Source organism: Papilio machaon, chromosome 3 (assembly GCF_912999745.1).
Source record: "Papilio machaon chromosome 3, ilPapMach1.1, whole genome shotgun sequence".
Classification (NCBI taxonomy): domain Eukaryota; kingdom Metazoa; phylum Arthropoda; class Insecta; order Lepidoptera; family Papilionidae; genus Papilio; species Papilio machaon.
The window spans coordinates 5,208,599-5,231,893 of NC_059988.1; the positions used below are offsets into that span (position 1 = coordinate 5,208,599).

The 23,295-nt window shown below is 32.1% G+C and overlaps 4 protein-coding genes across 5 annotated transcripts; 1 reads left to right on the top strand and 3 right to left on the bottom strand.

Annotated features, from left to right (window-relative positions):
- Positions 1-5,383: 5,383 nt before the first annotated feature.
- On the bottom strand, positions 5,384-7,740 carry LOC106712306 (bystin). Of its 2 annotated transcripts, none has more exons than XM_045686338.1 (8): positions 7,466-7,740; positions 7,276-7,393; positions 6,955-7,192; positions 6,714-6,870; positions 6,247-6,438; positions 5,947-6,155; positions 5,604-5,754; positions 5,384-5,490 (listed from the first exon to the last, which is right to left on the bottom strand). In XM_045686338.1, exons 1-8 carry the CDS (start codon positions 7,598-7,600, stop codon positions 5,410-5,412), a joined length of 1,281 nt encoding a protein of 426 aa, XP_045542294.1. In that variant the 5' UTR covers positions 7,601-7,740; the 3' UTR covers positions 5,384-5,409. The 2 variants fall into 2 exon arrangements, with proteins under 2 accessions (XP_045542294.1, XP_014360302.1); XM_014504816.2 differs by having other exon boundaries at positions 5,388-5,490; positions 6,955-7,195.
- Positions 7,741-10,696: 2,956 nt separating this feature from the next.
- LOC106712347 lies at positions 10,697-14,015 on the bottom strand. The gene is made up of 5 exons (XM_014504863.2): positions 13,901-14,015; positions 13,372-13,507; positions 11,998-12,150; positions 11,091-11,242; positions 10,697-10,941 (listed from the first exon to the last, which is right to left on the bottom strand). The coding sequence occupies exons 1-5, from the start codon at positions 13,978-13,980 to the stop codon at positions 10,743-10,745; spliced, it is 720 nt and encodes a 239-aa protein (XP_014360349.2). The 5' UTR covers positions 13,981-14,015; the 3' UTR covers positions 10,697-10,742.
- Positions 14,016-15,616: 1,601 nt separating this feature from the next.
- LOC106712344 (very-long-chain (3R)-3-hydroxyacyl-CoA dehydratase hpo-8) lies at positions 15,617-20,326 on the bottom strand. The gene is made up of 4 exons (XM_014504858.2): positions 20,116-20,326; positions 19,838-19,955; positions 17,419-17,648; positions 15,617-16,314 (listed from the first exon to the last, which is right to left on the bottom strand). Exons 1-4 carry the CDS (start codon positions 20,208-20,210, stop codon positions 16,059-16,061), a joined length of 699 nt encoding a protein of 232 aa, XP_014360344.2. The 5' UTR covers positions 20,211-20,326; the 3' UTR covers positions 15,617-16,058.
- A 982-nt stretch (positions 20,327-21,308) lies between these two features.
- On the top strand, positions 21,309-22,643 carry LOC106712326 (60S ribosomal protein L30). The gene is made up of 4 exons (XM_014504840.2): positions 21,309-21,364; positions 21,475-21,519; positions 21,848-21,993; positions 22,444-22,643. The coding sequence occupies exons 2-4, from the start codon at positions 21,499-21,501 to the stop codon at positions 22,616-22,618; spliced, it is 342 nt and encodes a 113-aa protein (XP_014360326.1). The 5' UTR covers positions 21,309-21,364; positions 21,475-21,498; the 3' UTR covers positions 22,619-22,643.
- The last annotated feature ends 652 nt before the right edge of the window (positions 22,644-23,295 follow it).

A 23,295-nucleotide genomic window follows, 5' to 3' on the forward strand; every position in this document is an offset into this window, starting at 1 on the left:
AAGTTGAAGGATGCAGAAGCGTTGCATATCTTTAATGAATCCTTAACAATCACACAATTTATCAACATAACCCCATGTGCCGTTTAAAATCCATCCATCCCCAAAAATACAAAAAAACTTACAGACTTGAAAAATGCGTTCCATCTCTTCACACTTATCGTATGAAGGAGAGATAACCTCCTTTTTTATATTTTCATCAGTTTTAAAATGTGCCTTTTAAGTCGCGATTTCAAATTGTCGCAAATGTTAATTGTGGGCCTAGAACGAATATTGTTGACAATTTTCGTTCTTAACGTCATCGTCAATTATATCAAAAATACTATGGGATTTTGGAGTACTTTACGCCCGGTAGGGGCGGTGCACAAATTTAATTAAAAGATTTGTCGATGACGATACGATAGCGATTGTCACAAATATTCATGCTAGGCCCTCTGCATTGAGTGTAATTTGTAAAAACGTGAAGTACTTACAGAACGAGTGTATGAAATTGTTATTCGTTGCTATAAAAATAAGGTCATAAAGCCCACTTGCGTTACTTGCAGCGCAGCAAATAATCGCAAATGGGCTTGTGTTCTTAGACGATTGTTAAATTCAGTTACGTATCATTTTCATTTCATTAAACGAGTAGTTAATAGGTTATTTATAAATAGAAATAGGTTTGTAATTTGGTCAATTGCGAGTAGTGAGTACTCCTATTTTGAGATCTCTAACAATTAAATGATGTAACAAAAAGTTATTTGCTTTGCCGCAAGTTACTGTAATACTAGAGCTAAGCACATTAGTTATTTGCTTTCGTAGTTGTAGACCCTTGTAATCTTACTTACCTATATTAATAAAATATTAATCGAACACATTTCATACATTTAGATCAATTTGTTCATATTCAAGACAATACAATCTTTTTTTAATACAAACTTAAAATATTTATAGAGGCTCGCATTTTTATAACTTTAAGTTAAATTCTGCACATATTTTTAAGTTATGCAAAATGAATATTAATATTTTAATTACGACTTATTGGATTTTAATTACTTTATCATCGTCTTATATTTAATTATAGTATATATATTGTTTTTAATATTTATACCTTTTAACATAAGAAATATAAATAAGATCGGATTTGCATCTTTTTACGTACGGATAATTTGATACGAGATAATGCTAGTGAATTTTATTGTTTGATGACTTTTTCCCTATTTCTTTTATTGAAAAATTAATTAGCAGTAGATTACAACTCATAAATATAATTCATATAATTCGCTCATTAATCTCTTAACATTTTGATATCTTAATTTTTTATAACTACAAGGTAATTTGTTAAATGATTTTGTCTAATATTATATTAATTATGTTAAATTAAGTGTAATTTCATCTAATGGCAATACCAATAAGAAATTTACAAATGTTAATAATATTAAAGCTACAAAGCGCACAATCCAAAGTTCATTTAGCCTTGGTCGCTGTACTTTCTTCATTGGTAACTAACGGCCGGACGCTTAATCGATCTTAAACCATCTTTTCTTAACTAAGTTATTGTAACTAACATTTTCAATCCATGCAAGGCAATTAAAATAAACTTACGATCGATGTTAAGGATCGCTTATCAGGTTCTGTTTTGCAACAAATAAACATCGGACCGCCCTTTTCCTAACCTTGAGTAACCCCTACCTTTCTTCTCTATGGTTCATCAGTAAGTCTAAGCGCTTCTAAGCACAGGGTGTTTTGGATTTAACAATAGTACCTACTAGCTGTCTAGTCATTAAATAATATTAGATGTGTATGATTCAATAATTATAGTTAAAGTTTAAATCTCGCTTACAATACTAGCTCGCACATCATTTCTATTAAGGGGAACCTACACATTTACTTTTAAATTTATAAATTATCATAGATTTTTAGACTGTCGACCTGAAAGTTTTAGAAAATCAAGAAATAGCACTTTACAACATATTTACTACTTCCTAAGACACCAACATTATTATGAGTCGTATTATTAACACTAGCAAAGGTCACGTGAAATAAATCAAGTATCAATTAATTTAATTGACTTATTTTCAGATTTTTTACAAGCAGACACGATTAGTTTCTGCTTTTTAGACATGTAAACCATAGTAGGAATGCATATAATTTAATTTATTACCCTTTAACAAGTCAAATCAGTATGTATAGGTTTTAATTTCATTGTTAAAAGAAAAAAGTCACTTTTGCTAACAACAACAATGTTAACTTTTTAATTTCATTAAAATTTAACTCCAAAATATGAATGGTTTATTTGAAAAAAAAAAAAAATTCAATGCAATTCGTAAGATTACTGCGTTTTATTCTTAAATGTTGTGCTACTTTTGCTTTTACAAAATCAAAAGTTATGTAATATTTTTTAATTTTTTTGTATAGTTTTCAAAAGGGGCATTAAGAAAATGAAGCAATGTCTAGTAATTCAAACCACTGTCAAATAACAACGAACATATTATGTATATATAGATCGACAAAGTTATCTGACCCGGTAGGCACATGACAAATTAAATTATGATCACTAGCGCCCTCACTCAATGTCAAAAATGTATACTAAAGATTTTAAGGGTTTAAAGTATCGTCCTTTTTACAGCTAGAAGCTTGATAAATATGACATTAAAAGTTTGTAAAAGTTTTACCCTCTAGAATGTTGGTAAGGAATATATAGTTTATGTGAATGTTTTGTAAGTTTAATATGTTTTCTTGTAATGGTTTATACTTAATTTCAAGTAAAATAATTAGCCTAAATAATTAAAATCCTAATCGAAAACAGTATCAGACGACAGTATCAGAAGACAGTTTACATGGACGAAGTCGCGGGCAATCCATTAGTTTTATATAGGGATTTTGGTCTTTTAAACCAACGATAAGTACAAGGATCTGTGATATTTTTTTGACATTGACAGGGTTGAGCTCAGCTCACTGCTGTCATAATTTTGTTTAACTTGATTTAACTGATTCCCACCGGGTCAGATAACTTTATCGGCTTTTCTGCTGAGTAACGTATCCAGATACTTTTCCTAGAGAACTCTTGACAAAATCGTGTCTGTGTCTAGATTTATTAATAAGGTGCCCTTTTACAAACGCCTTTTTTAAGTAAGCTTATAAATTCTTTCAGAAAATATATTCTTTTCACTTTATCTATTGTATAACGGTTGCTTATTTTGAAAATTATTGCCTTAATATTAATCACACAACACTGGTTGTTTCAGCTTTTAATAAACACGTAATTATATTATATTAGAATATTATATTGATAAGTTTAGTATTTTATATTTCATCAACATTTAACGCAAACAAAATGCGTATGAATAATAATAATTAGTAATTTTGTCTGTGATCGAAATTTTATATTGTTAAGCTGAATGTAAAGCGGATATCACTGAATATGTTACAATTAAATTATATTTATTTATACATTCTGTATAAAAAAAGTTATTTGTTTCCACAATTTTGATTTAAAATTTAACGATTTATTTTCATTTTGTGCAAAAGTAAATTCAGAATGTATATATAAATGTTTTATGATATTTCCAATGCATTTATTTTGTTAATGTGATATTTTATTCACCGACATAAGCTAATTTATGTTTTGTTACACAAAATCTTTTTCTAAAGCATGTTGCGTGTTTCTAGTGCCAGGCGTCACATTTACGTAATTTAGAAGATAAGCGCAATGAGATTAAATAATTAAGTATGGCTTAAGGTAAGCATAAACGCAACAGGATTTTGCATCAAACCAACATTAGATAGGTAAGCGAGTCTGTGAAGATATATCTCGCCAGGTTATTGTAAAGCTCTTCTCGTCTAGTGTGTAGCGGCTTGTTCACCACTCGATAACATTCTAAAATAATAATGTATTTATTATTATAATAGACAATAATGAGAAAATTCTAAAAATTTTTAATAATTTCTTTTGATTTTCTCTTTATATTTTATTGCAACCATATGTAATTTCAATTATAAGTGTTTCTCAAGCCTCTATACTTTCAGATACTCGAACATCTATTGAATACTGACTATGAGAGAAACGAACAGTTTATTTATATTGAAAGGACAAAATCACTAATTAACGCTTTACGAGTAATTTTTATACGACTTTATTATTGAACGTTCGCTCATTATTGTTACACTGAATTATAATACCGGAGTACGTGCTAAGTATTGTACATGTTTGTACGGAAATCGTTTTAATTAAACAAAGCACATTAGTCATATAGTTTAATAAAAGTTTGCATTCATTGGACAGCGCAAAATTCTCGTTGAATATATCTAAATAAGATCAATGAAAATAAAATATCACGCACATGCGAATTGTTGTTTTATTTATATTTTTTTTTCGTGTAATCATAGAATTCTTTCTCGCAACGCTACCTCTGTCATATAAAGGTATTTAAGTGTAAACAAAATCTTTGATGAGGGGGAAACGTAACTCGTTGGACGAAAAAGCTGCTGCCATAGCCATTCCACACTATGATCAAAACTAATCCTCAACTCTGGTCTAAAATGATGGAATTTTTCTCAATGTTGAACACAGATGTTGGGCAAAGTGGGTGTTTTATAGTAGGCATTTGATAGTCATGAAACCTAAATTTTTCTACAATTTTCACCAAGTTATTGTGTGACATTCAATTTATTCAAGAAAAGTTTCGTTAAAAGTTACATGAAGATACTAAAAATCCTTTAAGGTTGCAGCACCAAAAAATATGTACGTTTTTAGTCTGCCCAAGATATGTCATTGTCAATGTCATGCATCAATTATTTGTTTACCCACAACTGTCAAACAAATGTCAGGGTAAATCGGAAAGAACACATTATCTACATACTATATTTTTTACATTTTGCACGAGTGGCTATTACATATATTAACTACTTATAACAAATATTAACTGATAGATCTTTAAATGGAACAAGAAGGAAATATCATTAAATGTCGCAAATGTCGTCATATTCTCTTAAACGACACAAATATTGCACATAACCCCCAGTCGTGCGGCACTAAAGATTGCGAGAACTACGATTTAAAAAGATTCATTTACCTACATGAAGATAAAACACCACTATGGATCAGAACAAAAGTTGAGGATGAACAATGGACTAAAGGAAAATTACACTGTGAAAATTGTGGCTATAAAGTTGGGTCATTTGACTTTATCTCGGGTAGAAAATGCGATTGTGGAAAGTCAGTGTTGCCTCCAATTCATTTTATATCTAGTCAAGTTGATATACCTATACAGATTAAAAGTTTAATGAAAACTTGAATGGCATTTCCTACTTTTGTATAACTTAAAGCAATGTTAAGTAAAGGGTAGTCCAAAAGAAATAACTCAATTTAATAAAAATGCAAATTCAAAACACTGTATAGATTTATTTATATCAAATACATAGTCATTGTATTTATTCCACTGCCATACAGTTCTGTACAGCCTCATTCACTTCAACATCTCTGCATTGTGCGGCTTGTAACTCCCTGCGAATCTAAAACAAATACAAAATTTATTTTGTGTATAAAATACTATTGGTGCTCAAACTAAATTTATCGAAACATACAAGTACATTACTCATATATTTTAGCACAACTTTGCTCTTACCTCTGGTGTGATAGTAGGGTGAGATTGTTTTCTTAATAATTCTAAGAGTGCATCCCGTTGCTCGGTAGAAATATCAGCTTTGTAGCGCTGAACAAATGTTAGGAGAGCCTGGTGCCACAGCACTGGTAACATTCTAGACTCTGTTTGGAACCTATGAAAGAAAGATACTTGAAGTTTGTTACACTAAACAAAACATACTCATGAACCAACACACTAGTTAATATATTTGATCAGGAGAATGGTTAATTTTTTTATTTAAATATAAAAATTTTGGGAAACAACTTTACTGCAATATTACAATATGCAAAATAAACATAAAACATTAACAAATTTATTGACCCACCTTAGAAAATGGAAAACAACAGAATCCACAACCCTATATGGTAGAGCATATTTTTTGTCGAACAATATTCGCAAAAATATAGAATTGGCGCCAGTGTAGTCCATTTCGGCGATTTTTAACAGAGCTGCACTAGAGTGCAAGACTGGCACTGAATTACGGGCCAATACGGAGCCTACAATAATGGCTTCACGCAATGTGCAATCACCTGACTGTAGACAAAGATCATTTTTAAATAGTTATATGTTTTTAAAAGTAATATTAAGTGTACCAACTAATATTTAGTAACAATGAAATGTATACTTCTAACAAAGGCAGCAAAATCCCTTTCATGAATGCTCCTGGTTTAAATAGGGACTTTCGTAGTGCTTGATACAAATGAAAGTTTAATCTTTTGTATTCAGCTAAATCATCTCTCACACGAGGAAGTAGAACCAAATTATAGAATCTTTGTGCCATCTTTTCCTTAAGATTTGATGCAAAGATTCTAGTAGCCTAAAAAAAAAGTTAAATATCAACAAATTGAACAAAAAGTAAAATTTTATTAGTGACTAACTTATGAGAAACTTCAGCCAAAAGCCATTTCTTGCCAAACAGAGTAGTAGGCATGGAACAAACTCCCAGAGAATGTAGTAATGGCTCCATCAATAAACTCTTTCAAAATCAGACTTCATAAACAAGATATCTCTTAACTCTTTGACACACACATCAGCTAGTTAGCTGCTATTGTGTAAACAAATAGTAATAATAATTAATACTAGAAAATTTACCTGATACATAGCTGCAGCTGACCAAGTTGTAGGTTCAGTTAAATATAGTATTTGCTCCCAATTTTGAAGATGAGGGATCATCTTAAACGCTTTAGGCAATTTACCTGAGCGATATTTCTGTAAAACATCCCTTACACCTTGGTACATTGTTTTTATCCTAAAATGTAATAAGTTACAAGTGATAATGAAATTTAACTATGGTTGTAACCCTGCTAATATATTAAAAAAAGTAAAGAAAAACCTTGGATCAATATTTTGTAGCTTCAATGTCTCTACATCTGAGAATTGTGTTTGCAATTCAGTGTGTTTGTCTGTTATTTTGTCTTTTATAATATCTGCTAATGTCCTGGTCTTCTCTGGTTTACTCGACATGAACATTCTCAAAGCCTCTTCATCTTCCTCATTAATTTCAATATTGTCGTAGTAAGTATCAGGCTCCAAGTCGTCGGTGTCAGAGTCAGCATCATTGTCAGAACTAGCTTCTGTAATGTAGTGATTACAAATAAGTTGATTCAATAGAAAATATTCACTAAAAATGTTTCAATCATTGTAGTCCTCATACCATTGATCTCCAGTGGAAGCACATGTTTAACTGATGCACTAGCTTCACCGTCACCAAGTTCAACTTGCTGTCTTCTAGCAGCTTTCAATATTTTCTTCGATAAATCTGCGTTAACAAACTAATTTAAAAACCAATAATACTGAACTTTACCATAACCGATATATAGTATAAATAAATATAGAATACTCACTTCTTCGTCATCATCATGTCGGTTCTTCTGTTTAATTCGATTCTTATTTTTAACAGAATTTACAGCCTCAATCTGATCCGCAAGTGCGATGTTTTTACCAATTTGAGATGGCTTTAATTTTTTTGCTTTTCCCATTTTAATTAACAAAGAATGTTATTAAATAAATCTAGAAACACAGTCAAACACGAAAGTTTTAGTTAATTGGTAGTGGTATGCTAAAATTTAATTTAACATTTATATATGTATATAAATAAATATCGCACGAAACAATCACACCATGCTTTCAAAAGAAAAGAACCATACATATGACATTGACATTTGACAATTTTCTTAAAGATTCAATGGCCTGGTAACTGAACCTTTAAGACAACATTTGACATATCACTTAGACCATAGACATTATTACATACAATCACTTTGACTTTGGCATTTAAATTTTTAATTTTAGATTCTAGAACGATGTCTTTAATGGGTTCTCAGAAATAATTATATATGTAAAAAGAATGGAGAGAAAAATTACCTTCTGCTCATTAGTGATATCAGCATGATCAAGAGTGACAGTAGCACTAAATCAAGTCGATGACACGGTAATAATAATACCGTGAGTGAGAGAGATACAGTTATACCCAATTTCTGTGACGTGACAAAGACAGTGATAACTATCTTCTGTCCCTTTCTGCGTACCAGGCTTTGGTTTGTTTGGAACAACCGGTTGTCTCAAACAAAGTTTGACATTCGTGCTATTTTTCGAAAATTATGAGTACTTAGTTGCTGTAATTGTGCAAAAATATTTTGATATTACAGTTTTAGTAAGATCAAGTGTATAAAACATGGTATACTGCTGTATTGTTGGTTGTAAAAGCCGTAGTGAGCGAAAGGAGAAAAACATAACCTTTCACTCGTAAGTACTGTAACTACGCACCTATTCACATGTATTCATACAAAATAAGGAAGAAAATACAAACTAGTTGTTCTTTACAGTCTTTGTAATAACTAATATGTTAAAATACGGGTAAAATCAGCTAAAATAAAATACATAGTATTTTTCGAACATTATGCGCCTAAACGCAGATGTCATTTGTGTCAAATAATATACTGTATATTTGGGAAACATATTAAACTTCTTTTCAAATTGGTTGGTTATTACCCGTAAAAATAATACCACCATCTTGTTGTAAAAATTACCCTGAATTTAGGGGAAATAAATTATAGTATGTTTAATGTATATAAATGAAACAATTCACATTTTTATACTATTTTCAACAGATTTCAAAAGGAGGAGTTTTTAATTCTGGTATATGCTGTGTTTTTTAAATATTTGATACTTTCTTATCCCGTTGATTTTAAAGATTATGCTTTTAATTTGTCCCATGTAAATTTTATTTTTTAGAAATTACAATCAAAATAGTTAAATATTAAGTAGTTTTACATGTAGTGTTCACTGTAATGATATACAGAGTAATTTAAAATTATATGACTATAATATTGGTATGTTTTTTGTAGCTTTTTATGAAGACTTAGGGCTTTGTGCATATCGAAGAAAAACAGGACATCGTTTGAATGCTCGCCTAATGGACCTAAGACGGAAGAGATGCCGCGCTTTGTTGAAGCGGTACGCGGGAAATTCTTTTTTTGGAGTCACTCAAGACATCCTTGATTAAGGCAGCCGCCGATATTGACATGGACCTCGTTCGTGCTGCGATAGACGGCTGGCCGAGCAGATTGAAGGCCTGTATTCAAAATCACGGAGGTCATTTTGAATAAACTTTAGTGTCATAAGAATCTATGTTTTGTTAAGTTCATTTTGGTACATAAATTGTCACATAATTAATAAACTTGTTTCAATAATTTTATATTAAACATGTGACAGAATTTATGACCTGATAAGTATTACCAAAAAATCTGTTTACCTAATCTTAGTCACATAAACAAAAATTACGCATTGTTTTTTATATTTATTACATTTATTAATTTAATTGGGAATATATAAATTGGTATATATTAAATTATATCGAAGTATTCAGTTTCGGGACAAAACAAATAACTGGTAACCCCAATCCTTTCACTTACATATAGGTATAGTCTATAGTACTCTCTATCTGTCCCTTACGGGTGAACGCGCGTGTCATATCTATATAATTCTTAATCTGAGCACTAAATATACCACAAATGTACAAAAAACACTTAATGTCAAATTTCAATCGAAAAATCCAATAGTGAGAATTCTCGTTTTTTCGAGTTTTGAATTATTTATAACAAAAAAAGGCTTTTTTCCAACTGTGGATGCATTCTGGCTTAGGAGCTTTTGAATTAGGAGTCAATAATTTTGAAACCTTTTTTTAATCACTAGAATGACTTATTAAAACTGACAAATGACAGCCGACAATTGGCGCCACTTGGCGCTAGCTAGCGCCGCCTAACCTTTCAGTTATACCTTTCAGTTTTTCCCCTCGTTACGGTTATACTGTATCTGTACAATATCGTATCGTGCTGAATTTTCAACGATCTCATTCGCATTGTTTTAAAGTTTTTTAGATCGTAATTAACATACAATATAGGTGATTGCCATTTCAATACAACCCTAATTAAAATGTGTAGTTTATGACCACACAATAATTTCGTACATCATTTGTTACAGTTTTACACTAAGCATATTTTGTCTCTTTTAACTGCATGTTACAACCACAGAAACATGACGATATTTAATATGAAATCGACTTTAAACCACGGAAATAAAGCTTGAACTTTTTATAAAAGTGGTAGACGCCAGCAACAACTACATCCGTTGCACGACTTGGCCGCCTCGCCGGGGGAAATAGGTGGACGTAGTCCACCTAGAAGACCGACGGCGTGAAGTGGAAGCCTATTTATAGAAGTTATATGAATTACCATATGCCAATAACAACAAATAAAAAAAAGAAATAAAGTGCCAATTTTGTATTGAATGCCATGAGACATTAATTATAATAGGTATATAAACACAAATGGCTCGTTCAAATGACGGTCTTTAACAAGGTAGAGCAATTTTCGTTTCAAGCTACAAGTGTTCCAATGTTTTCGATGCCTTTAATAAAAATATGATACACAGTAGATACACATTATGTATATTACTTCATACTTATTGCGCCAGTGCACTGCCTAGTACAAGTACAAACATCTGATTAGCCCAGATTGTTACATGATTCATTATGTAAAAAATAGCCTAAAAAAATAAAACGAAAAACATTTCTTATTTTGTGCATTTATTATAAAGTAAAATAAAACAATCGATATTTAATTAATTGTATGATTCCAGGCGTGCGATGGTATCTTTCAGATTTGTGTTGATGTTGTCGATTGCGCTCTGCACGACCGAACGAATGGTCATTTCGACCTCCTTAATGATAGTCGAATCAAAAATTCTAAGGAACACACTAACTACTGGATTTACCAACCAATCAACTAAAGCGTTACCCGTAAGCTTCACACGTAGCCGTCTGAAATAAAGTTAAATATATGTTAATTACAATATCGTCGCACCAAACAAATATAAAAGGGGCGCACTTGAGGTTTATATATTGTTTTCTTTGCAATTGTCTTACAACCCAAGAGGTAGAGTCAAAATCTTTTAGACGGTTAGACTTACCCAATATTCGTTAATGACAATTGTTGGAGTTGTATTTCGTCGTTGTTGAAGTCAATAAGGACATCCGCTACAACGTCTAAACGATTCAGGGAACCGACGATGCCACCCGTTGGACCAATGTTCATTACTTTTACAAGGTACTTGTATTTGAACTGGAAATAAATAAAACGATTACGAAGTCGAATGAGTCGAATAAACGGATCGATTGTGGATTCGGTCTTATAGTACACAACAACAAGCACAAACACTGATCTAAAGATAGTAAAAAAAAAATATACCACCGCTACTTAAAATAATTTACACATATTACTTGTGCGCAGAAACTTTGCTGATGGCCTCATTTCAAGCGTCGATGGTCAGTACGGTTGACAAAAAAAAGTTACATAAACAGTCGTTGCAATAAATGGATTATTGTGTATTCTTTTAATAAAAATATTCTCGGTCGAAGCTGCCCACCGGTTTCTTCAATGAATATCAAAAGAAGACTAAGGTAAAGAACAGTAAATAAAAACAAAACAAAAACCAAGTAAATCTTAACAACAATAAACAAGGAAAACAAATAAGTTAAAAAGTAAAACATGACTGCGTTTAGTGACGGTATTGAGCAGATGAGCGCGGCACGCGGTCATAGGTGGAAAGCTGGGAGGTAGAGTCATCGGCAAACCTTCCACGTCGCGTCGGTCTTTATATAAAATTAGCTTTTACACGCGACTCTGTCCGCGCGGAATAAAAAATAGAAAACGGTGTAAAAATTATCCTATGTCCGTTTCCTGGTTCTAAGCTACCTGCCCACCAATTTTCAGTCAAATCGATTCAGCCGTTCTTGAGTTATAAATAGTGTAAGTAACACAACTTTCTTTTATATATATATATAGATTCCAGATTAACAAAGAACTTCAAAACCTACCTCGAGGTCTTCGAAGCGCAGTTGTATTTTGACGCGCAACATTTTGGCAAAATAGTTAGCCTGTTGATCGCCGGAGCGTGACAGATTGACCAGCCCCGTCATAGTACCATCATGTAGCTTCAGCAACGCGCTATATGTTACCCACAGAGGTTTCTGCAATAAAAAGATCTCATATAATCACTCTCTAAGAATACAATAATTATAAGAATACGTAATTATGTTAAGATCCATGTTACTATTAAACATAGCTCACCTTTACATAATCATACTAATATTATACATGCGAATGTTTAGATGGATGGATAGATGTTTGTTTGAAGGTATCTCCAGAATGGCTCAACGGATCTCGATAAAATTTGGCATAGATGTAGAACATAGTCTGGACTGACACTGAAAAAAAACTTAAGTAGTACCCTATGTGTTCTACATAGGCCAATAATTAAGTTTTTTTTTATTCCACGCGGACGGAGTCACTGGCGACAGCTAGTAATAAAATAATTTAAAAGTTCATAAAAATTAAATATATAACATAAATTCAAAGTAACATATTTAATTATTCAAACTTTCGTGAGACATTATCACTAACTTATATAGAAACGGCTAAAACACTCACTGAGCGACGGGCCGCGTCCGCGAAATAATACCAATCCCACTCACCCTGATGAAGAGCCCCCGTAGGGCTCGAAACTAGTCGGTGACGACACCGGATATATATACGTGAGTGTTTTAGCCGTTTCTATATAAGTTAACATATTTAAGATGTTTTAAAAGGATTAAAATATAGCAAGTTGTATTCACAAAACATATTCTAATGTTTAAAATATTTGCAAATCCGAGAACCTAAGTAAAAGCTGTTACTGACAATGATTCGAACTTATAAAGATATCTATCTTTATATATTCCAGTAACCCGCAAGCGTAAGAAGATTATGGAGTCTTATTATAAATACATTAATTACCTAGCTAAAGATTAAGCCGCAGGTAATGATAGACTAGGACATAAATTGTGACAAAAGACACTCGTGTTCATTCACAGACGCTTCGAAGGATACATTGAGTGTATCGTGTGTAGTCTCTCTTATCGTACTATTATAGTTTTTAATTTATTTATAGGTTAAAAAATAACAACTTTAGTAACTACTAATCTTATCCTGTACCTAAGCGATAAAATTTACGAAATATAAGATTAATATCTTTAATCTTTTAATTTGTTTCAATTAGGTTTGTCCTTTTAATCAATTTCAGATTTAAATCATTTTTATCGAAATAAAAAAATAGTAAAGCCGTTAAATTTTGGTTACATGATTATAAAAGGATACGATTGATTTGATGATTGTCCTATGAAGATCAATGATTTGTTTTGCCAAATACCAACCACTTCAAAACCTTCGCTGATGTCAGGAAGCTTCATAGGATCGAGACCATTGTTCTGTATGAATGGCACCAACATCTGCACCGTGTTGTCGATGTATTCGTTGATGTTCGCATTCTGACCGTGGCCCCATCTTAATCTAAACACGACATTTTACAAAGAATACAGTAGAATACGACATTAGTTAAACGTCATATCAGTTATGGCGATCAAAATATACAGTACAATTATACAGTCATGTACATTGATATACAATAAAATGTTGGTTAAAAAGACTATACCCTATTATAATGACAGAATAGGTTCCTTTTGATGTCGTTGCTACCGGGTATAATTGTAGCAAGTTGTATCTATCATTTTGGGTCAATTTTTTATGTAGCATAAAGGTACAAGTATTTGGATATAACGAGATCCAAGACGAATTAGAAGTTACGTCCCATTTCCGGTTTGTACGAAATATTTTATCGTCGGAAGACAAAAGACTCCTGGTTGGCATTGTGGTAGTCCATTACTAAAAAAATAAAAAGCTTACCCAGGGTAAAGGGCTTTTACAATGTTAGCCTCGGCAGCCACGAGGCACAAAGCCAATACCACGACTGTTAACTTCATCATTGTGCTTCAATAAAACTATCTGTTTTCCTTGCTAATGAAACCTTTTATAAGGCTTAGATCGATTGATAATTGAGCAACAAATATTATCACAATATTAAAAGCAAACCGATCTGATAACATTTCGGATACAGATCATGATTATTGTGATACCACATTATAATAATATTTATTGATAAGGAACAATTAATAAGTTATGACTTTCTGCGGCGTAATTATAATTTGATAAATATGTAATGAAGTTGTGATTTTATTATGTTTTTGGAATCATTGACATCTTTCTTCAAAGTCTTAACTTTAAATTTGTTCTCTAAAATCTGTAATTGTATATTACATATATGTAGGTAATTAGAGATATACTCACAATGTTAAGATCCTTGATCTTGTTTTTTTCCAGCCAGCAATGCTACGCCTGACGTCATCTGTTTCTTACTTACTTTTAGCCGCGACTCCGTCCTCGCGAAATTAAAATAAAAACATAATTAGTAGTCTATATTGTAGACATATGTTCCTTTCAGCGAGCTCTGTCAATCCGTTTTGGAGATACCTCCTATCAAACATCCATCCATCTAAACGTTCGCATTTGCAAATTTAGTAAGATAACAATAAAAATCACTTTGCGATTTGTCTCTATAATAATTTATCCGTCGCCCGCCTCTTAGACAGTGCAGAATTTAAAAGAAAAGAAGTAGCCAATAAAATGTCCACGTTCATCAGATACCTTCCCGTCCAAGTCCCGTCAAAATCGATCCAGCCGTTCCGGAGATTACCCGGAACAAATGCGGCTTTGCGGACAGACAGACAGATAAAAAATTGGTTTTTCGTTATCAGCAATCCAAATACATCACGTGTACGGCATATAATTATCACAATATTACACACAGACACTTCAATTTTATTAATATGTACACAAGTACTGCTGGCAACACGTCAGCCGACAAGCAATTTTAATTTTTTTCGTTAAGATCGCAGATGGTTATCATCTTAGTTTATATTTTATATGATAATAAAGTCTGCTTTTCTTATTAGTTTCTTCCACTCGTTTGTCCAAACGATACAGGGAAACGGGCATGGGACACTACTGAATGCTTGAAGTTGGCCTTGTCTGGGCAGAAACGGACTCCCACTATTAAATATAATTTGTTGGTATACTATAATAGTAATTTGAAGTGTTTGTTCGTGGTCGTTTGATTTGTTGAAGCCAGTGATCGAGAAATTGAGGAGAAGAAGGTTAGCGTGGTTTGGACATGTTATGCGAAAGGATGATCATCACATAAACAAAAAAGTAATGAGATTGAATGTGGATGGGTACAAAAGCAGATGAAGACCAAAGAAAGTATGGATTGTGTCAAAGAGGATATACGTAAGAAGGGGGTGAATTCAGATATGACGGCTGATAGAGATGTATGGAGGAGTAGTACATACTGTGCCGACCCTCCATAGGGATAAGTGCAGGTTAATGATTATCGGTATACTATTATACCGACTAATTATGCGAGGTCAAGGTAGTTTTGTAAGGATAAAAAATAACACTAATTAATATAAAAAATATATTTATCAACCACATTGCCCATGACCCAAAAAAATCAAATACAGACATATAAATAAATAATAAATCAAAGTATAAAAAACATACAATAACATTTAATTTATTAAGTGAACAAATTATATTAATATTACTATTCCAGTGTCACCGTCTCTTAGCGTCTATTCGCAATTGTACTTACCACCTACTTAATTAACAAAATAAAATGCGATTTCATTTCTTTATTACTCGTATATAAATCAACAGTTACTTACATCAATTTAATTATTTGATGCTATCGGCCATGTGTCTCTTTAATACAATGACGAAAAATTAAATGCTATTTTTTGTTTTCAAATTTAACAACTAAAAGCAAATGAAAAACTCTAAATAGAAGATATTGAATATTTAATTTGTCTAACCGTGGGTTTCTGACATCAAAGTCTCCGTTTGAAACATATTGTTAAAGGTGTTGTTGTTTTATCAAAGGTGTTTTATATTTTGATTTCAGAAACCCACTGTAAGAAAATCAAAACTCGTCTTAATACAAATTCGTCTATACTTGCTTCTTAATATCTTTACTTAACATTTTATTTCTCTGCTTCAACATGTGTCCAAATAAAACCGGGAATAATGGAATATACAAAAGCATATAGAATATTAAAAAGTAATAATAATTAAATACGAAATTCCATGTATTTGGCATTAGAATTGTAAATAACTTCTCAGAAGCAATTTCATCGAGAGCATGATACATACACAGCAGTTCACCCGTTATCCCAAGAGGATATAGAACAAGGAACGTCGAATATCTGGAATAAAAAGTTATAAAGTTATTAAAAAAACGCTATGAAACTGGTTTATAAAATAAATACAAAGTCACTAGTCACACTTCAAATACAAGTGGAGGTCAAGGACGTCAAAATGGATGTGAAAAACGTTACCGACATTTCTTGCAAAGTCGCTCAAATATATAAATACTAGCGACCCGCCCCGGCTTCGCACGGGTGCAATGCAAAATATACCTACTACAGAATGTCCTTATACACAACGTTCACAGCGTTCACATTAGAAACCTTTAAATTTATCAGTGTTTCTCTACAATATTATGCATTTATTATACATACAAACCTTCCTTAAGAATCACTCTATCTATTAAAAAAAACCGCGTCAAAATCCGTTGCGTAGTTTTAAAGATCTAAGCATACATACGGACATACAGCGAAAGCGACTTTGTTTTATACTATGTATTGATGATAAACTATGTTGTAACACTAAAAATTCAATATTCTCATCAAGTTTTAATAAGTTAATGTGATTTAAAGGAATTATATATGTATTTTAGTTTTAACCTTTAAAGTTAATTTTTTATTACTTTTAGTAGCGTGCAGTATAAATGTATTACAATATCACACACGCTTATTGTTCTGTTTACAAATTAATTTCGACCGTTCCTTATTGGTCGTTGCTTACTCACACAAGTACGGAAAATCGATATCAAAGTCCGAGTATGAACTGTTTGACTTCGTGAGGTAATAATTAATATATTATGTAAACAGGTATAGTAAATTACTTTACTAGTATACAAAAACCAGACTATCACTATGAAATTTCAAGGCAAATACGAACACCTGAGTATAATTAAACTAAACTAAATTGCCAATCATTATTAAGAGTGACGATGGCGCAGTGGGATAAACTTTAAACTTGTAATCAAAAAGTCCTGGGTTCGATCCCAGCACGCATAACTGTGCTTTTCTATTTCTGAACGTATGTACATTTATCAGACATAATATAATAAGGGAAAACATCGTAAGGAAACCACAAATGGAAAGAAATTCAAAGAACCTAACCAAGGCTTAATCACCTTTTAGAGAAAGCTGTAGCTTTGTGAGGACATATACAGGCTGACTGACCTTAAGAAGAGCAGAGATTGTGGTACGGAATTAATCAAGTTGAGTGCATAGTATCCGTATCGTACGATCTCAGTGATGGACCAAGCAAGGACACAGAGCGGCAGGCCGGGGCTGGAGGGGGCACCCTGTGTTGTCAGCAGAACACCGCACACGAGGAACACGCGCGAGTACACCTGCATCAGGACCACCATCACACCGGACGGCACCAACCTCAAGGCCGCGTGCACTACCTGCAAAATTAATAATATAACATACGTTAAGCTTCAGACGTCACAGTTCAATGATATAATTGGTCATTTAACAGCTCTTGACGCTGGTTTCTGAGATCAAAACCTCTGTATAAAACAATCGTCATCCCTTTCATTATCTTTGACAAAACCGAGATAAAAATATGTTAGATATGCTTAGAAGCCGACGATTAGTGCCGCAATTAGATCCTTTTTCTTGTAGCGCGACTATTATGGTGACGCGCGACTGCTCGATAGCAAGCCCATAAGAGATCTCATTAACCGTGTGTTTCTGAGAATAAAATCTCCGTTTAGATTTAGGACATATTGTATCTCTGTTTTGTCTTGGACAATGACAAGGATGACGATATGTTTCATACAGAGATTGGACTCAGAATCCCACAGTAAGACAGAAATGCAAAAAGTTTAAAAATTGAATTTTTGTTATAAGCAATATCATGTTCGCGAAATACGATTTTTACAAACAAACACTTGAACAATTTACAATAAATTAATAAAATAAAGTATCATTTTTGAGCAATTTATGTAAATGATTGAATGTGTAATAGCAATAAAATAAATACGTCCAAGCACTCTACGAATATTAATTCGTGTCTTTTTTATGTATTCTATGAATAAAGATATAAAATATCGATTTTTTCAATTTGATTACTTTCGATACAGAAAAAAGTAAAAGGACAACATTTACAGCCAATGAATGTCGTTAAAACTTATTGCAAAAAAAACTCTCTATCAAAAATTATCATAATCGCCGCTTCTTTTACGATTCATCTCGTAGTGAATATGAATACCGTTATATGATTGGTATGTGGGTCATTTCGAGTGTAAGTATAAGGTGTTTTTAACATTCCAAGTTATTGGTTTATTTAAAAACGATTGACGTCTCGACATTGAATATTTATGAATTCACATTAAACTTGCGTGTCACGCGACGCGGACTTTAACCTGTCCCAATGTATTCATAAAATTGGTACTTTAATGCTTTATTCATTGCCTTTTCTAATATCAGTATTAGCCTGATATACATTTAAAGCAATTTAAAAAATAATTTTCTATGTTGCTCTAAAGCAGTGTTTCTCAAAGTGGGTGATAATGCCCCCTTAGGGGCGTTTAAAACCTAGAAGGGGGCATTAAGGGACCCACAAAAAAATGGGGGCGTTGATGTGGGTTAGAGGGGCGATGTATAATTTGTAATTTCATTAACTTTAACTAGTACTTTAAATTTCACTAAAATTAAAATCCACCTTGTACACAATAACACATTAATATAAGGGCATTTTACAGCATTTTCGTAGCATTTTAGAAGAAATTACTGATGTAAGAGTCATCATTTTTGTATAAAATGGAAATAGGCATATTATTGATCAAAAAGTTGTGTTAGAAATTATTTTTTTCAATTAACCCATTACTGTTTAGTGTGGAATAGCCTAAACGATTTTTGATTGCATTCCCATCGTCATATTTGTGTGAATGTGGATTTAGCGCTGTAACAACGCTGCGTACTACAAAGAGAAATCACTTACAACTGTTTTTGAGTAAAATCGAACCTGAGATCAACAAACAGTAAAAATCATTCTCATTGATTAGTATAAAAACGAAAACTGATTACATTATACATATTTATATTGTTTCTTTTAGTTTGATTACAATATTTTATTAATATTATAAAATTGGGTTTTAATTGCTCTCAATAGTAAAAATTTCTAGTTTAGAATGTAAGTTTAAACATCAGAACCGACTAATAAAATTTAAGTAACTAAAGTAATGAAATTGTGGTTTTGAAGTTTTTAGGGTGTATAAACAATGGGGGGCGCTGAAAAATAATTGATTTAATTAAGTTTTTTTTAATTGACATACTTAACATTTTTAAGATGACAACTAATATTTTATCATTTTAGTCTATTCAATGTTGCAATAATACAAGTACAAAACCTCAGCACAGCAGTAATGTTCTTATTACCCATTGTATTTTTAATTCCGATCTAATTAGACATATACCTGGTTAGATTAGAAACAATTATTTATAAAATTTTTAATAAACAACAATGCACTTCTCATTTTCTTCTGCATTATGTTGAAATTAACAAAATCAGGCTGATATGTGATCAAATACAATCTTCAAATAATACAAAATATTAATATATTTTTGGATCAATTAATATTCAACTTACCTCTAAAATTGCAGCATTTTGAAATATAATAATAGTCCATTTTACTTCATCCCAATATGTTGCAAGTGTTCCACGGTTTAAAAAGTGAACTAATGACTGCCATAATAAATAAAACCACCTGAAAGAGAAATGTATAAAAAACATGTTATCACTTGCGGTTAAAATGTAAAAATTTAAATACAGGAAATACATAGTAAACTTTTTAATATAAAATGTGATTAAAACGGTTTCTGTACTGACGTAAAAATATAATTTAAGAAATAATAAAAATAACTTACCCTATTGTTTGAATAACGTTATAAGACAAGAGGTACAATTTCCCCAGTGCAGAAGGTTCCGAGGGTTTAGTCTTTTTTATTACTTTATCAGTCATTTTATAAAAACTTCATACAACTTTTTAATTATAAAATTCAAAATTTAAATAAAATTAAGCACAACATAGGCAACGTCACGTCAGGTCATATGCCATAGAACAACACACCAAAGTCCAAAGACAAAGAGTATACTCTAGTGTACGTAAGTAGGGACAACCATACAGATAGGGACCACTTTACGGATTGACCCACAAAAATTATTTTTAATTTTATTTCCTAGAAATAAAAATGAATCAAAGTAGAAGTAATTAATCTTTTTTATAACTTTGTGTTTATTTAATTCAAAAAATCATAAAATAAAATATATTTAAGCTTAGACATTAAAAATTCAGAAATCAATACGAATCCATTAGGCCAGTCGCGCTCTAAATCAGCGCTGGCATACAACTGGCCTAATGTGGACATCTACGGAAGCCAATAAGCTAGTCTAAGCGATAACTGGGATGGCGCTTTACTTTTCAGGCCAGTTCGGCCATTCCGCCGCAAATGGCATAGTGTGGACGGTATGAGACAGGCCAGTCCAGTTCTGACTAAACAATTGGTAGGCACCACATGTTGTTATTTTATCTCTCAGATTAAGAATTATCTAGACTGTTTAATCTGTCAATGTTATTATTTGTCAATTTTGCTTTTTTGAATAAAAAAGTTTTATGTTAAGACTGTGACGGAATTAAATATTAAAAATAGAGGTCCAAATCCTTAATGCAACTACGGATGGAAAAAGATGGCTGTACCTATTGATAGAATGGTAACTAAAATTGCTTTTTGAGATTATAAAGATGTATTTTTGTGCTCCCCCGGATCTTCCGCCTTGAGCTGCTTTAATAGCAAAGCCTACCCCCACCTCATCTCTTTCACTAATCCACTTTCTAACTCAAGGTGAGTTCCATGAGAGGCCAGCGCGACTGACCTACTGAGTTGGTCTGGTGTGAATAAGGCATAAAAGAAATAGTTAATGTGTTTTTGTCTTAAGTAATAGCTATGCCGTGGGCGGAATTTGTCTGATCTACCCCATATCAATTTTTTTTTCGATATCTATGCCTGGCATAGACTCGAGCTCGTATAGTTTGACCAAAGAGCACACGAGTTTGACAGTTGACGTTACGTTGGCCATCTTTCTTTTTCCTTTATCGTTTGCTATCACAAGCATCAGGTATTATACGTTTATATTCTTTTTAAGTTTTTAAGTTCATTAACTTTAATTCAATTTACTTTTGAATTTTGTCCTATCTGAAGTGTCTAACAGTATATTATTTTTTTCAGTATTGATTACTGCAATAATCAAAAATGGTTGCGGCAAAGAAGCAGGTAAGCATTCATAACACGTGTGTATTTCAAATGGACTTGTGGCATGGTTTTTGTACTATTCTTTAAAAAAACCTCTTCATTAGTCCTATATGAAATGTTGCTCGATAGGCTTGCTATTTCCATAAATAGCAGGGTTGAGGTTGCACCTTACATGATTTTTAGGTTATATTACAACGTGACCGACTAATCGTTAATTGCTAATATAAAAAAAAAAATATGTTATTGGGCTCTGATTCCACAGTGAAACAAGAAATATTAAACTTCTTTATCAGATTAACAATTAAGTCACTACTGATATGCAGTTGATTCAAATCTTGAATATTTTCAGAAAAAGACCATTGAGTCAATCAACTCAAGATTGGCTTTGGTGATGAAATCAGGCAAATACTGCCTAGGATATAAGCAGACTTTGAAAACCCTGCGTCAGGGGAAAGCCAAGCTGGTCATCATTGCCAAGAATGCTCCCCCATTAAGGTGAGACTACTGAGAAGTAGAGTTTCCATTATTTCTTGTTGTGGAAAGCATATGGAGTCTTCGGACAAAGAAGTATGGTTTCCGTAGATTTGACTCCAGTAAAATATACTTGCGCAAGCATAATTAACATTAATACAATGGTCCCTGAGGTTTACAGTTAGTACTTTGTCATTTTGCACTGTACAATTTTACTGAGTCAAATGAAATGGGAACCCTATGGAGTAGTCCTGGACCATGTGCTTAAATTTTACAGGTGAGAACATGATGATATATAATTATTGTCATTTCAATTTTTAAATTTGAATGCTTGTTTTTATTGTTTCTATTTATTTTGAAAAATGTATTATTTAGTGGTGTTATTATGTATATGTTTTACCTATATTTTTTAGGTTATAAAATTAATTCTGCTGATTAATTTGGTATAACTCACTAATTTTTAATATTTTACAGGAAATCTGAAATTGAGTACTATGCCCTTTTGGCAAAGACAGGAGTCCACCACTACAGCGGTAACAACATTGAGTTGGGAACAGCTTGTGGTAAATACTACAGGGTATGCACACTGGCCATCACAGACCCTGGTGACTCAGATATCATTACCACATTGCCTGAAGCTACTGCTTAATTATAAGTAAAACTTTAAAAACAAATATCAGTTTCATTTAATCCTTATCCTGCATTCAATAAATTGATAATTCCTGATGTAAAAAATAAAAAAAAAAATACTTTATTGGATTCTGATTCCACAGTGAAACAAGAAATATTAAACTTTATCAGATGATTGACAAAAATACTGTCAATGATACAAAACTTAAAATGTAATAATTTTCCATGTAGTGTTTGTTGATCTTTAGAACACATTTGTACTGCAATCATTAAAGATGTGTTCATAATTGATATAAAACGTAATTTTTTGTCTTAAACTAGCTGTCTTCCATGGGGAATTAAAAACAGTAATAAGTAGCCTATGTATTCCAGACTTATGTTCTATATCTGTACAAAATTTAGTTGTCTGTTGAGTCGTAGTCTGTGGAGCAAGCCGTAAAACCGTAAGGGCCTTGCCATAAATAACTTTGAAAGTGTTTCAAATACATTTTAGCATAAACATATTATGTACATCTGTTGATTTGGTAATCTCAGAATATACCTATACATACTCCTTTGATAACTCTGACCTACTTGGCTTTTTATTGTAGTATGTTTAAATTATTTCAAATAAGGAATGTCAGTTTTATTTTCTTAAGATTGAATTATGTCATAATAAATTAATTCCGTTAATATTCTCAAAGAAGTAAGATGTCT

Excerpts from the sequence above, each read along its gene's own strand:
- LOC106712326 (XM_014504840.2), top strand. The coding sequence starts at position 21,499 with ATGGTTGCGGCAAAGAAGCAG. Across the intron at positions 21,520-21,847 it reads TGGTTGCGGCAAAGAAGCAG|AAAAAGACCATTGAGTCAAT; the intron begins GTAAGCATTCAT and ends GAATATTTTCAG. Across the intron at positions 21,994-22,443 it reads AAGAATGCTCCCCCATTAAG|GAAATCTGAAATTGAGTACT; the intron begins GTGAGACTACTG and ends AATATTTTACAG.
- LOC106712306 (XM_014504816.2), bottom strand. The coding sequence starts at position 7,600 with ATGGGAAAAGCAAAAAAATTAAAGCCATCTCAAATTGGTAAAAACATC. Across the intron at positions 7,196-7,275 it reads GCTTCCACTGGAGATCAATG|AAGCTAGTTCTGACAATGAT; the intron begins GTATGAGGACTA and ends ACTACATTACAG. Across the intron at positions 6,156-6,246 it reads TTTTGCTGCCTTTGTTAGAA|TCAGGTGATTGCACATTGCG; the intron begins GTATACATTTCA and ends CTTTGTCTACAG.
- LOC106712347 (XM_014504863.2), bottom strand. The coding sequence starts at position 13,980 with ATGATGAAGTTAACAGTCGTGGTATTGGCTTTGTGCCTCGTGGCTGCC. Across the intron at positions 12,151-13,371 it reads TCAGCGAAGGTTTTGAAGTG|AAACCTCTGTGGGTAACATA; the intron begins GTTGGTATTTGG and ends TTTTTATTGCAG. Across the intron at positions 10,942-11,090 it reads TTGTCATTAACGAATATTGG|ACGGCTACGTGTGAAGCTTA; the intron begins GTAAGTCTAACC and ends ACTTTATTTCAG.
- LOC106712344 (XM_014504858.2), bottom strand. The coding sequence starts at position 20,210 with ATGACTGATAAAGTAATAAAAAAGACTAAACCCTCGGAACCTTCTGCA. Across the intron at positions 19,956-20,115 it reads AACGTTATTCAAACAATAGG|GTGGTTTTATTTATTATGGC; the intron begins GTAAGTTATTTT and ends TTTCTCTTTCAG. Across the intron at positions 16,315-17,418 it reads CAATCTCTGCTCTTCTTAAG|ATATTCGACGTTCCTTGTTC; the intron begins GTCAGTCAGCCT and ends TTTTTATTCCAG.